Below are 13325 nucleotides of genomic sequence, written 5' to 3' on the forward strand. Positions count from 1 at the left end.
CAACAAGAAGGCACTGAGGCTCTACCCACTGTATGTGCGACAAGTGACGACGGCATTCCACTTCCCATACAAGATGTGCAATGTGACAGACCTCAACTAGTGTGTACAGAGGCATTCGACAATCACAGTGAGACTACTGGTGACTCCGGTGACACCACGTTACTTCAAAACCTCACTCGCTCGAGCTTCTCCACAAGCAAATGCATTCCTGAATGTTTTGACTCCAGACGTGGAGCATCAAGAAACCTCAACTGACTCAAGTGAGCCTGCAATGACTCCAGACAGGGAGCATCGACAAGGCAAAACCGACTCAGGTGAAACAGACCAGACTCCAGACGGGGAGAAACCACAAGCCAAAGCGGATTCAAGTAAGCCGGACATGACTCCAGACGGGGAACGCCGCGAACTCAGTGACGGCATGCTCAAGAAAACAGCAGATGCCACAAAGCACGCTGACGCGGGTAACTGTGAGAAGGACTCGTATTATCCACAGAATGTGGTCCTTGAGCGCAGCAAACACAACAACAGAACCATCCAACACAACCTATGAAAACCGCATCAGCGACAATAACAAGAAGCATACCAAAGGCAACAATGCTGACAACAAGCACGACAAACACAACGCCACTGGAACTACGACTGGTACAACATGGTACAACTCTGCAAATGCAGGACACTGTTACTGCTCAGCTCAGTACAATGACATATCATAGCTGGACGACACAGATTGCATACATCGCTACCATAAGCATCGGAAGACAAAAAGACTCCAAATCAGACAACAAAGTGATTTGACCATTTCTTGGTTCCTTACGCACAGGGACACTGATGGCGTTCACAAGGACATGCCATAATCAACATCACCAACTCACCAACCAAACAAGAAAGATACTCGACCATAATAATTAATGAATTTTGGACTCATGCATAATATTTGGACTTATTGTTTCATGATTACGGTCATCATAATTTGTACATAGTATCACTTATTTACTTGTTTTTGTTCAATTTTCTTTAACACTGTACAGAAAATATGTAACATGAAAAAAAGGGGGATGAGGTGATATGCATCACTGTAAATACACAAGGGGTTAATGTAAATACACATAGAATAGCTAGACACTAGAGGGAGCACCAGAGACATGACACACAGACATTCAACCAATAGGTCAGTAAGATAGGACAAACCAATGGGCATTCACGATACACACAGAGGTGACACGACCACAGGAGGGCATTACACTAACCCATTTAAAAGGACACAGCACACATGATCTTCCTCTTTTCAGTGGAGACACTCAGTGTGTACACAGGGTTGATTTGAAACACATCATACCCACCACCTGGATTGTAGCAGACTGGTTCGTCAGTCTGAGTAGCTATAGCAGGATTAACGGGAGAGTCGAATCCAAGTAGGAGAATTGTTAACAGTTTAATAAACGTGTTAAAGCTATCTCCAAGTCTGAACCTTCCTTTGTCAGAGTGCACATCAAGGAAACAGCTTATGCTATGTCAAGAGCATAACAAAGCAGCACCCACCTAAACTGAACTACTGGAACATCGTCACCATGTACATTTGTGCCTTCAAGGCCAATCCATCCCTATGTGACTTCTCCCATCATGGAAGTCCCCGCTTTTGGAAAGACAGATCAACCTGCAAGAGTCAGCCTACTGCCCTCTAAAGGAATATACCATTTGACTTTTGATTCTGGGCTCTGGACTCACATGAAACCATAACTCTTTCTTTACCTTATCTCTTTTATTGTAGGGGTGCAAAAGGACATTGTGAAACTCCTTTACTTCATTGTTCGTGTGTTCCCATCCACTCTGCCATCATAGTGCCTCCTTCATCCTTCCACACGGGGGAAGGGATGGGGAAGTGGAGGGACTTGCACAGAGAATACCTACAACCTCTGCAAGTGATATGCCTCTCTGAGCCTTATCCATGTTGTGAATAAGCTCCGCATTCTGTAGGGTGCTGGCCCAGAACCCTTCTGGATAACATGCAGTGCATTAATGCCATGCCATACAATCCAGGGGGTTATCTCTAAGAGTGAAAGTATGAGAAATGAAATTGAAATTGCAATGTACAAATGGATGCAACAAATAATTCCTCTCAATCTTTCTTTTTTGATTTTTTTGAGCAGGATATGTTAAGCCACAACTGGCAAGAACATGTGAAGATGGGAGGGGGGCAAACGCATCTCAAAGTTTTGACAGTGTTCGAGGAGAGGAAAGCCCAGCAGGTATGGAGTGGGACTGGACAATTAGAGATGGGAAGACTGGATTTGGGCTTCCACTCAGTAAGAGTCCATGCATAGAATAGAAACCTCAGGGCTACGATGCCTTTATGCTGGAGGCAACTCATGCAGTCACTTACTCTCTCCTTTCTCACATATAGACACCACCAGAAAGAGACCATGGCCAACGCCAGAAGAATCCCTGTCAGGCCTCAGCACAAGTCCAAGCCCAGAGGGGAGCGAGCAGAGAACACAAGAAGAGAGATGTCAATTGAGCTCACTAGCACTTGGAAGGGTGCTGGGAAAGAAGCATCTGTGAGGTCCCAATCTGATGGAGGGTCTCTGGAATCGGCCTTCAAACTGATCATGGAGAGCAGCAAGATGTGAAGCAACATCAGGCAGAGATGTTGGACGCCCGCAATAGGGTGGCACGTGAGTCAGAGGAGTCCACCCGCCTGTTGGCTGACCAAGTGGTGCCAACCTGTGCATACATCGAGGTCTCCAGGGAGAGGGTGGCAGACTCCTTGAGATCGTAGTCCAGCAGTTTCTGGTGAAGATGCATGCAGACCTGTACTTCAATGGTAACCATTCAGAGTTTCTGCAGTGGCTATGCAAGAGAGGGAACGGAGCACCCTTAGAAGAAGTAGCAGCAAAAGGAAAACAAGAAATATTAAGTCACAACTAGTCACAACACAGACCGCTGGCTGTCTGCTTGCACCTCACTCTGCACCACAACCACACCGCTTGCCATTGCCGGGTGTTCTGTTCACAAAAGGCCACAACTGTCCACCCCTTTGTGGGGTGCCTGCATTTGACTGCCTAACACAGTGCATTTTCTGTTTCCCTGCCCCCTCCCCCCACCCCAGGAGAAGGTGGCACATAACCACAGGGAGAAAGAGAAAACTGGAGGAGGCCTGTCGGACATGCGCCCCCTCACCGCCATGGAGCGGTAGGCCCTAGCCCTGGTTGGTGGGCCCAGGACTTGGTTGGTGGGCCCAGTGAGAGGGCAGCCATCAAGGTGGAGATTGGCATCGGGGAACCAAGTGAGCCCCCACTGAGTTGTGGTGGCCCTATGGCATGCATGGTACAATCCCCACACCACCCCACACTACCCTAACCCCAGCAGCCCACCACTCCCACCCCACCCACACTACCCTAACCCCAGCAGCCCACCACTCCCACCCCACCCCACAACCCCTACGCCCCACCCCAACCCTCGATCAAAACACGGGTCATGTCTTGCGTTTTTAAGGATCACTTGCTCATGAGTCGGGCCTTCTGGTGTCCACCATTCCCAGCCACAACCCCAGGATATGTCCAGCGAGGAGTCGGCAACGGACAGCAACACAAACCCCCAAACGCCAGCCTGCAACACCCCAGAGCGCCAGCCCAGGGACGACACCAACTTTCTTTCACAGTTGTCTCCAACGCCATCCACCATCACAGAGACACTCACCTCGGCTGGGCATGTTAATGAAGGGGCTCCAGGAGCAGTATCTGGTGTGCACCACACATATGCAGCAGTACATCAGGTAGATGTAGGAACCCCAAGGGGGGTGGATGGTTGGAGGGAGACCCAACCCCAGGGACCAGCTGCCTTCCAGATGGGTCTCAGGCTTCTGGTAACTGCGGTCCTATCACTGCTGGCACAGAGCCGGTGACTACATGAGGGGTTGTCGGCAATCTTCCAGCCCCTGCACGTGCAGTTGGAGAAGTCCAACCGCCTGCAGGGACAGGAGGTGGTGCCAACCATGTGTGCCACCCAAGTCAACACTACATGGTGTGGCCTGAGGGGCAAAGGTATCGGCCATGGGTCAAGATGTTCAAGACCTGGGGCACCCTGTGTGGGCGGTGGCTGAGGCACAGGACAGGGCAGCACAGACACAGGCTGCTATGGCCACCTGGACATGACAGCGGTGCTCCAGATCTTGGCCCAGTCAATGGGTCATGTAGTGGCCGTGACCTGTCCAACCTTGGCTCCTGCACCAAGTTCGAGGACCCCACCCCCCACTATCAGTTCATAAGAACATAAGAACTAGGAGTAGGAGTAGGCCATCTGGCCCCTTGAGCCTGCTCCACCATTCAATGAGATCATGGCTGCTCTTTTGTGGACTCAGCTCCACTTTCCAGCCCGAACACCATAACCCTTAATCCCTTTATTCTTCAAAAAACTATCTATCTTTATCTTAAAAACATTTAATGAAGGAGCCTCTACTGCTTCACTGGGCAAGGAATTCCATAGATTCACAACCCTTTGGGTGAAGAAGTTCCTCCTAAACTCAGTCCTCAATCTACTTCCCCTTATTTTGAGGCTATGCCCCCTAGTTCTGCTTTCACCCGCCAGTGGAACCAACCTGCTTGCGTCTATCCTATCTATTCCCTTCATAATTTTATATGTTTCTATAAGATCCCCCCTCATCCTTCTAAATTCCAACGAGTTCAGTCCCAGTCTACTCAACCTCTCATCATAATCCAAACCCTTCAGCTCTGGGATTAACCTAGTGAATCTCCTCTGCACACCCTCCAGTGCCAGTACGCCCTTTCTCAAGTAAGGAGACCAAAACTGAACACAATACTCCAGGTGTGGCCTCACTAACACCTTATACAATTGCAGCATAACCTCCCTAGTCTTAAACTCCATCCCTCTAGCAATGAAGGACAAAATTCCTTTCGCTTTCTTAATCACCTGTTGCACCTGTAAACCAACTTTTTGCGACTCATGCACGAGCACACCCAGGTCTCTCTGCCCAGCAGCATGCGTTAATATTTTTTCATTTAAATGATAATCCCGTTTGCTGTTATTCCTACCAAAATGGATAACCTCACATTTGTCAACATTGTATTTCATCTGCCAGACCCTAGCCCATTCACTCAACCTATCCAAATCCCACTGCAGACTTCCAGTATCCTCTGCACTTTTCGCTTTACCACTCATCTTAGTGTCATCTGCAAACCTGGACACATTGCCCTTGGTCCCCAACTCCAAATCATCTATGTAAATTGTGAACAATTGTGGGCCCAACACGGATCCCTGAGGGACACCACTAGCTACTGATTGCCAACCAGAGAAACAACCATTAATCCCCACTCTTTGCTTTCTATTAATTAACCAATCCTCTATCCATGCTACTACTTTACCCTTAATGCCATGCATCTTTATCTTATGCAGCAACCTTTTGGGTGGCACCTTGTCAAAGGCTTTCTGGAAATCCAGATATACCACATCCATTGGCTCCCCGTTATCTACTGCACTGGTAATGTCCTCAAAAATTCCACTAAATTAGTTAGGCACGACCTGCCCTTTATGAACCCATGTTGCGTCTGCCCAATGGGACAATTTCTATCCAGGTACCTCGTTATTTCTTCCTTGATGATAGATTCCAGCATCTTCCCTACTACCGAAGTTAAGCTCACTGGCCTATGATTACCCGCTCTCTGCCTACCTCCTTTTTTAAATAGTGGTGTCACGTTTGCTAATTTCCAATCCACCGGGACCATCCCAGAGTCTAGTGAATTTTGGTAAATTATCACTAGTGCATTTGCAATTTCCCTAGCCATCTCTTTTAGCACTCTGGGATGCATTCCATCAGGGCCAGGAGACTGGTCTACCTTTAGCCCCATTAGCTTGCCCATTACTACCTCCTTAGTGATAACAATCCTCTCAAGGTCCTCACCTGTCATAGCCTCATTTCTATCAGTCACTGGCATGTTATTTGTGTCTTCCACTGTGAAGACCGACCCATAAAACCTGTTCAGTTCCTCAGCCATTTCCTCATCTCCCATTATTAAAACTCCCTTCCCATTAAAGGACCAATATTTACCTTAGCCACTCTTTTTTGTTTTATATATTTGTAGAAACTTTTACTATCTGTTTTTACATTCTGAGCAAGGTTACTCTCACAATCTATGTTACTCTTCTTTATAGCTTTTTTAGTCGCTTTCTGTTGCCCCCTAAAGATTTCCCAGTCCTCTAGTCTCCCACCAATCTTCGCCACTTTGTATGCTTTTTCCTTGAATTTAGATAGCCACGGTCGATTTTCCCTCTTTCTACCGTCCTTCCCTTTTGTTGGTATAAACCTTTGCTGAGCACTGTGAAAAATCGCTTGGAAGGTTCTCCACTGTTCCTCAACTGTTCCACCATAAAGTCTTGGCTCCCAGTCTACCTTAGCTAGTTCTTCTCTCATCCCATTGTAATTTCCTTTGTTTAAGCACAAAACACTAGTATTTGATTTTACCTTCTCACCCTCCATCTGTATTTTAAATTCCACCATATTGTGATCGCTCCTTCTGAGAACCGCCTGTCTATTCCCCTTATGATTGAGTCCAATATCACTATGGCCCTGCCATTTTTCTTCCTGCCCTGGTGCACAGCAGAGCCAGCAATGGTGCCATGAACCTTGCTGCTGCTGCCTTCTCCTGGTGAGCAAATCTCCCTTAACAGTATCCAAAGTGGTATATCTGTTTTGCAGGGAGATGACCGCAGGGGACACCTGCACTGCCTTCCTACTCTTGCTCTGTCTTTTGGTCACCCATTTTCTATCTCCCTCAGTAACTTTCACCTGCGGTGTGACCAACTCGCTAAACATGCTATCCACATGTGTGTCCAAGTCGGGGTGGCCCCAAACACCTTTGCGAATCCCACATCGTTCCAATTGGAGACACTTAACAGCGCCACTAACCTCCCCTCCAGCAGCCCTGTCACAATCACATATCTACCCCCCTGATCTGCCACCACATTCTCCACCTGGAAATGTACTCTTTTGCTGACCATTACCGCTACCCCCAAGCCCTTCCGTCAAATCCAGAGTGAAACACCTGACTCACCCAGCTCTTTTTAAGTCTCACCTGGTTTTTCACCCTCAAGTGAGTCTCCTGCACCATCGCTACATCGTCTTTCAAACTTTTAAGATGCGCAAGCACCCTTGACCTTTTGACCGGACCCTCATAACCCCCTCACGTGGGGGTCTCACCCTCTCTTCCACCCTTCTTATCCACCATCATCATACTACCAGGCCCTGCCCATGAGCCTGACCCGCCGCTATCCATTATGAAAATAAAATCTCTCTCTCTCACTCTCTCTCTCCCCCGGCAACGCCGCCAACCTCTACGCGCAGTACTCTATTGGCCTTGGGCCCTCTGTCCCCTCGGGAAAGCACACAGTTCTCGGAGTGTGCCGCCTTGAGCGGTTCTCAAAGTCCTCGAGCGTGCTTGGAGTCCTCTGTTGATCTCCACCACCCTCCGCAGCTCGTCCCCCATCGAGGTGAGCTGGTCACTGTGCTGCAACATGGCCTCCTCCATTTCCTTCATCTGCTCTCCCTGCTTTCTCGCCTTGGCCAATGTCTTTGCCACAGCTACCCTCACTGGGGCGATTGCCTCCTCCACCAATGACTTCAATGCAACCGCCATTTCCTTCCTTCAAGCCTCCATGTGCCCTGCAAACTGCTTTTCCAGCTGCACAGCCATCACCTCGGTCATCTTCTCCACCAAAACAGGGCGGCCCCACCATGCAGTCCGGCATCCGCCATCTTGTCAGCGCTTTTGCTGATCCTCACATTCAATAGCAAGCTTGCGTTTCCTCCCTTCTTCAACGCTGCTTTTCACATCCTTTAACGACTTATTATTTTTTTCCTCTTCTTTCAATCTTTTGTTTTATAAAAAAACCCCAAAAATCCGTCCTTCAAGAAAAAGAAACTTTCACAAACTTTCTTTCAAACTTCTTACTGCTCTTTTTTGTATTCCTCAAGAATTCACCTGGGACTTCAGTCTTCTTAAAACATTCTAGGCGGGAGCCACCTGATGTGGAACATCTCATCTACATCGCTCACTGGCTTCGGGCCTGCTGCCTCGTCCTCCGTTTTCCTCCGCCCCCACTGCTACGACCGCTGCGCGTGTTGGGCCCACCACCTCAGCTCCAGCCGCAACAACTGGGGGGGGGGGGAGAGAAAGAGCGAAGAATTGGGGAAAACCCTGAAAGTGCCGCAAATAGTGGCCACCAGTGGTAGCTCCTGTCGATGCGGCTGACCCGCTCGCAAACGCCACCGGAAGTCGACTTGAAAGACACTTATAATAGCTTTTCCCCAGAATCCCCATCCATCCACACCCGCCTTTGGGCTGGAACCTCAGAATCACTTCCTCATTCCTCTTCCATCCTTCTTTCATCAACCTTATTGCATCCCCCCATCTCTCCACCAGCACTCCCAGACGCTCACTGACCAACCGTGCCTTCTGCTGTCTTCAGCTGGACTATCCGATGCCGTGGCAAAATGCCTAGAAGAACGTCCAACTTCCAGGTGAAATTTCTGCATGGAGAACTCTCTGAAAGCTGATTCGCAAGGTGATCCAGTGTGGAGGATTTTGAAGCTCCACCCACCCACTGCTGCTCTAGGATCTGTTAGCTATAGGCCCCCATCTTCTCCTTGGATCTCCACAAACTGTCCATGGTCTTCTTCAGGAAAGTTCCAACTTTTGCATGCCACATCGGTCCAGGTGTGTTCTGGGTTGAGTCTTCACCAGCATCCAATTTGTCGAATGCAGATCAGTTTCTTTCCAGCCTTTGGTGGGAATTAATTGGGACTCGACATGGTGTTATTAGTTTTAAATCACCAGGATCGATTTACAGTCTTTAGATTACAGAGAGATTCTAATACACCTTCTGGCTGTGATTGCAGCTATCCAGCTCTGAAAATGAAACTAAAACACACCCTGCAGCCTTAAAAGGAAAGTAAAAAGCTGACAGACAGCCCAGCTCCACCCACACTCTGACATCATTGCAGTAATATGAGCAGCCAAACATTTCTTAAAGCGATGTTCTCATGACACATGTCGGGACCCAACATGGTGGGCAGTAGCAGATGATCCTGCCATAATTTCACACAGGCCTAAAACTGATATTTGGACCTGCTGAATTCTTCCCCCAACCAACTCTCCAGTCGCCATTAAACCTATGGCAGGCTAACGACCTGCTTCAATGTTTTTGAGCGACATCAAGTTTGGATGGTTTGGAAGTTGGTTTACAGAAATTTTCAGGGCAGTAACATGAGACAACCCGAGTTAGCGTACCCTAAACATTTTTTGTGGGGTTTATCTCACAGGTTATCCTTTAAGATTTACTGTACCACTTTGGCTTCAACTCTTGTTCTGTCTAGTTTCTACTGAAGGAATAAAGTTAAAATCTCTGTAATGTGCGCATGGGAGCACTCCAATTATAAAGAGTGAGATCTAATGGGTTTCTCAATGTTATTTCTGTCGAGTTTTGCTGGGAGTTTCCTGCTGGCTCTGTCGGTGAGTTTCTCACCACTATCTAACCACACTTAGACATTTCACCAGAGAATCGCCCCAAGTGTATTAGCGAGCGGGAACTGCAGCGAACATCCCGGCGCTTGGCCTGGCTATTCAATGTTAATTGGTCCATTTTCTCCATGGGCTTCTTGCCACAAATGAAGACTCACCAGCCGATTCGCCGGCACCGTGCCTGCAGCACCCCCCCCCCCCCCCCCCCCCCCCCACCTAACAAGGTCAAGAAGCACCTGCTCAGATAACCACAGCCAGCTCACAACAATGGCACTCAGGACACCGGGCCCCAAGAGTCAGGGTTGTAGATCTGGGGAGGCTCCTAGATGCAGTGGAAGCCAGGAGGGATGACCTGTTTACCCGAGGGTCCCAGAGGGTCCGCTATAGGGCAGCCAGTGCTTCCTGGGACGAGGTGGCGGTGGCCGTGAGTACGCTGCAAAAAGGTCAACGACCTACACCGGGCAGCAAGAGTGAGTAGACGCCAATGCCCCCACCCCAAGACCTTTCCACCCCCATGCAAGTATCCACCCTCCCAACTCTCCATGCGGCCCCCAACCCTCCCTCCACACCCCTTTCCCTTCAATCTCCCCAATCCTTCAATCATCTCCCCCCCATCCCCACCACCAGTGTGAACCACACATGTGGCTAACAATGCCCTCTGTGTCGCCTCAGAAAAAGCTCTCCGGGAGAGGGCTCAGACTGGCAGTGGTGTGCCACACATAAGAATCCTCACGTCCTTCAAGGAGCGGGCCCTGGAGGTCACTGAGGTGGCCATAGGACAGAGCAGTCACCAACACGGAGGCTGGCGGACATGGCAGTGGTGAGGAACCACCAGACTCCACCTGGAGAATTTGTCAAACGGGAGTTGTTATTGCCTTACTGACTGACTGACTGATCCCTCCCACTGACCATGTGTCCATTCTCCCACAGGTCCTCCAGCCGACAGCACAGGCCGATCCCAGGTGATGCCCTCTCTTGCCTCCCAGGAGATCACCTCAGAGGAGAGCTCCGAGGATGCTACCATAATAGTCGCGGCACAGCTGTCATCCGTCATCCCCACCCTCTACCAGCCCAGATACACATACACACACCTCGGTGGGAAATGTTGGTGGTCAGGTTTCGGGTGCATAATCTGGTGAGCACCACACAGCTGCTGATGCACATCAGGTGGAGGCAGGAACCCCCAGGCGAGACAGCAGTTGGAGGTCTGCTGAATCCCAGGACGCAGCTCGGTCCCAGTCTGATGCTGAGCCTGCAGAAGAGGTCATCCTGGACCTGATGGAGATGTTAGGGTGCGGCCAGCTTGATGGATAACCCAAAAGTTGTGCCACAAAAAAACAAGGCTAACGCAGATACCATGTGCACGCTATTAATATACTACATAGGTATATAATGTCAACAATTGCACTTTGTAGATTCTAAGTAAATCACTTACCAATGCCCATGATCTAAATGTTGTCTGATTAGTGTATGAGGTGCGACAGTTCCATATTTATCCACCTCAGGCATGTTCATGTCATCAATAAAATAGATTAATTTCTTGGTTCCAGGTGGGCCAAAGTTTCTTCCTGTTTTCTTTTCCAATTGTTTCTCAAGAATAGCTATAGGGAATTCAGAATGAATACTTCAATGTATATATTTTAATTGTAATAGGTAAGATTTTATTTTAAATATTATGATTGAAAGTTATTATGTTCAACAAGTTTCAATTATTGCTACAGATATGGTCCTCGATGGAAACTGATTCCATCTGCACTATTTGCAGGATGCATCAATTTTTTCCCCAGATTCATCGCCATAATGGCTTGGAACTTCTGATTTTTTTTTAAATGGCGTTCACCACCATTGCAAGACAACTTCAAGATTTAAAGAAAATACAGATAACACATAAATCTTGAAGATGCATTTATCACTCAGGATGCTAGTGCTGGGGCACAGTAATGCCATTGAATGTCGAGGGGAGGTGGTTAGATTCTCTCTTGGTGGAAATGGTCACTGCTTGGCCCTGGTATATCACAAATGTTACTTGTCACTCATCAATCCATATTATCTAGGTCTTACTGCATGTGGGCATGGCTGGTTGATTATCTGAAGAACTGTAAATAGAATGCTAGTAACCTGATCACAAAGAAGTAGTTGAGAAGATGTGGTGAAAGTTAATCTTCTTTAATATATAAAAATAAAGAAGTTTAAAATAGAGTATGGACTTAAAAACGGGAGCAGTAAGCTAAACATCGAAATAACAGTAACGGAGTAGAATTAGAAATAACAGCAGTTAAGTACAATTATATTAGGTAACAGCAAAAACAGCTAATGATGTTACAGCACTTATTTAAATCCATCGCTGATATCATCATCAAATTTACAGTGGAGAAGGAGGCCATTCGACCCATCGAGTCTGCATCGGCCCTTACAAAGAGCACCCTACACAAGCCCACGTATCTACCCTATCCCCGTAACCCAGTAACCCCCACTTACACTTTTTGGACACTAAGGGCAATTTAGCATGGCAAATCCACCTAACCCGCACATCTTTGGACTGTGGGAGGAAACCGGAACACCCGGAGGAAACCCACGCAGAGACAGGGAGAACGTGCAGACTCCAAACAGACAGTGACCCTGCCGGAAATCAAACCCTGGGACCCTGGAGCTGTGAAGCAACTGTGCTAATCACTATGCTACAGTGCTGCCCCAGTTCTTTTATCCTGGATGATGTCAAGCTTCCTGAGCATTGTTGGAGCTGCATTCATCCAAGCAAGTGGAGAATATTCCATCACATTTCTGACTTGTGCCTTGTAGCTGGTGAATGGGTTTGAGAAAGCCGGTTCGTGATTTAATCTCTGCAGAATTCCTAGCCTCTGACCTGCTCTTGTAGCTGTTGTGTTATTCACCCTGGGGTAACACGGACTGCAGCATGATGCAGATAAACAATAAAGCATACACCAAACATAGGCGTTGGTTCAATAAGATTTATTGAACTTCAGTAACGAAGCACACAGCTGCCTGTGGGTTGACTCTACTACTCTAAGTAAACTAACTAACTATCTAGACCAGGCTAGCTCTGATCCCCATGTAGAAGGTGTTGAATGATCTGACTGTCACTACAGTTGTCACCAGTGGAAAGAGACAGAGTGCTGATGCCTCGTGTGTTTTATAGTTGGAAGCCCCACCCTGGTGTCCTGTCTGGTGATTGATTGTGTTCTGTCCTGTATGCTGATTGGCTCACCTGGGTGTCTGTCACTGCCTGCCTTTACCTCATGTGCATATTATGACATCCCCCCTTTTTGTTTTAATTGTCAGTTGCTTATAGTATATACAACATTTACAGCAATTGGTAAGTGAATGCATATGTACATGTAAGGTGTCTAGCTTGCAGAAACATAACAGTATATATACACAAAGGAAACTATTTACAAGTCCAGTCATTGGGGCTGTCGCCGGATTCTTGTGGATGGCCTGAGAGGTGGAGGTGGGGATGATGGCGTCTTGACAGGATGGCACGCAGCCAGACTGGTGGCCTCGTGAAGTGAGGTGTCCAGATAACGGCATCTGGGAATGCGAGATCCGGTGGTGGGCAGGCAAGTTTGCTTAGCACCCTTCTGTTGCGCCTGATAATGGATCCATAAGCCATGCGAACCACAAACGACCTCAGCCTGTCTAACAACAACAGCTGGAGCTGACCAGCCTCCACCAGGCAACTTCATGCGAACAGTTTCCTTCAGAGAGAGCACAGGCAGATTAGTAGCATGAGCATCCTATGTCAGCTTTTGCCAGGTTCTGATTTGCTGCATCTTT

General features: G+C 48.1%; 1 protein-coding gene across 1 annotated transcript in view; it reads right to left on the reverse strand.

Annotated features, from left to right (window-relative positions):
* LOC119953684 (dynein heavy chain 17, axonemal-like) overlaps positions 1 to 13325 on the reverse strand; it is an 821504-nt gene that overhangs the window by 254497 nt on the left and 553682 nt on the right. Inside the window, 1 exon segment of the mRNA XM_038778213.1 lies at positions 10966 to 11131. Within this exon segment, the coding sequence (XP_038634141.1) occupies positions 10966 to 11131 (166 nt within the window).

Source organism: Scyliorhinus canicula, chromosome 18, assembly GCF_902713615.1.
Source record: "Scyliorhinus canicula chromosome 18, sScyCan1.1, whole genome shotgun sequence".
In the NCBI taxonomy this organism is placed as follows: domain Eukaryota; kingdom Metazoa; phylum Chordata; class Chondrichthyes; order Carcharhiniformes; family Scyliorhinidae; genus Scyliorhinus; species Scyliorhinus canicula.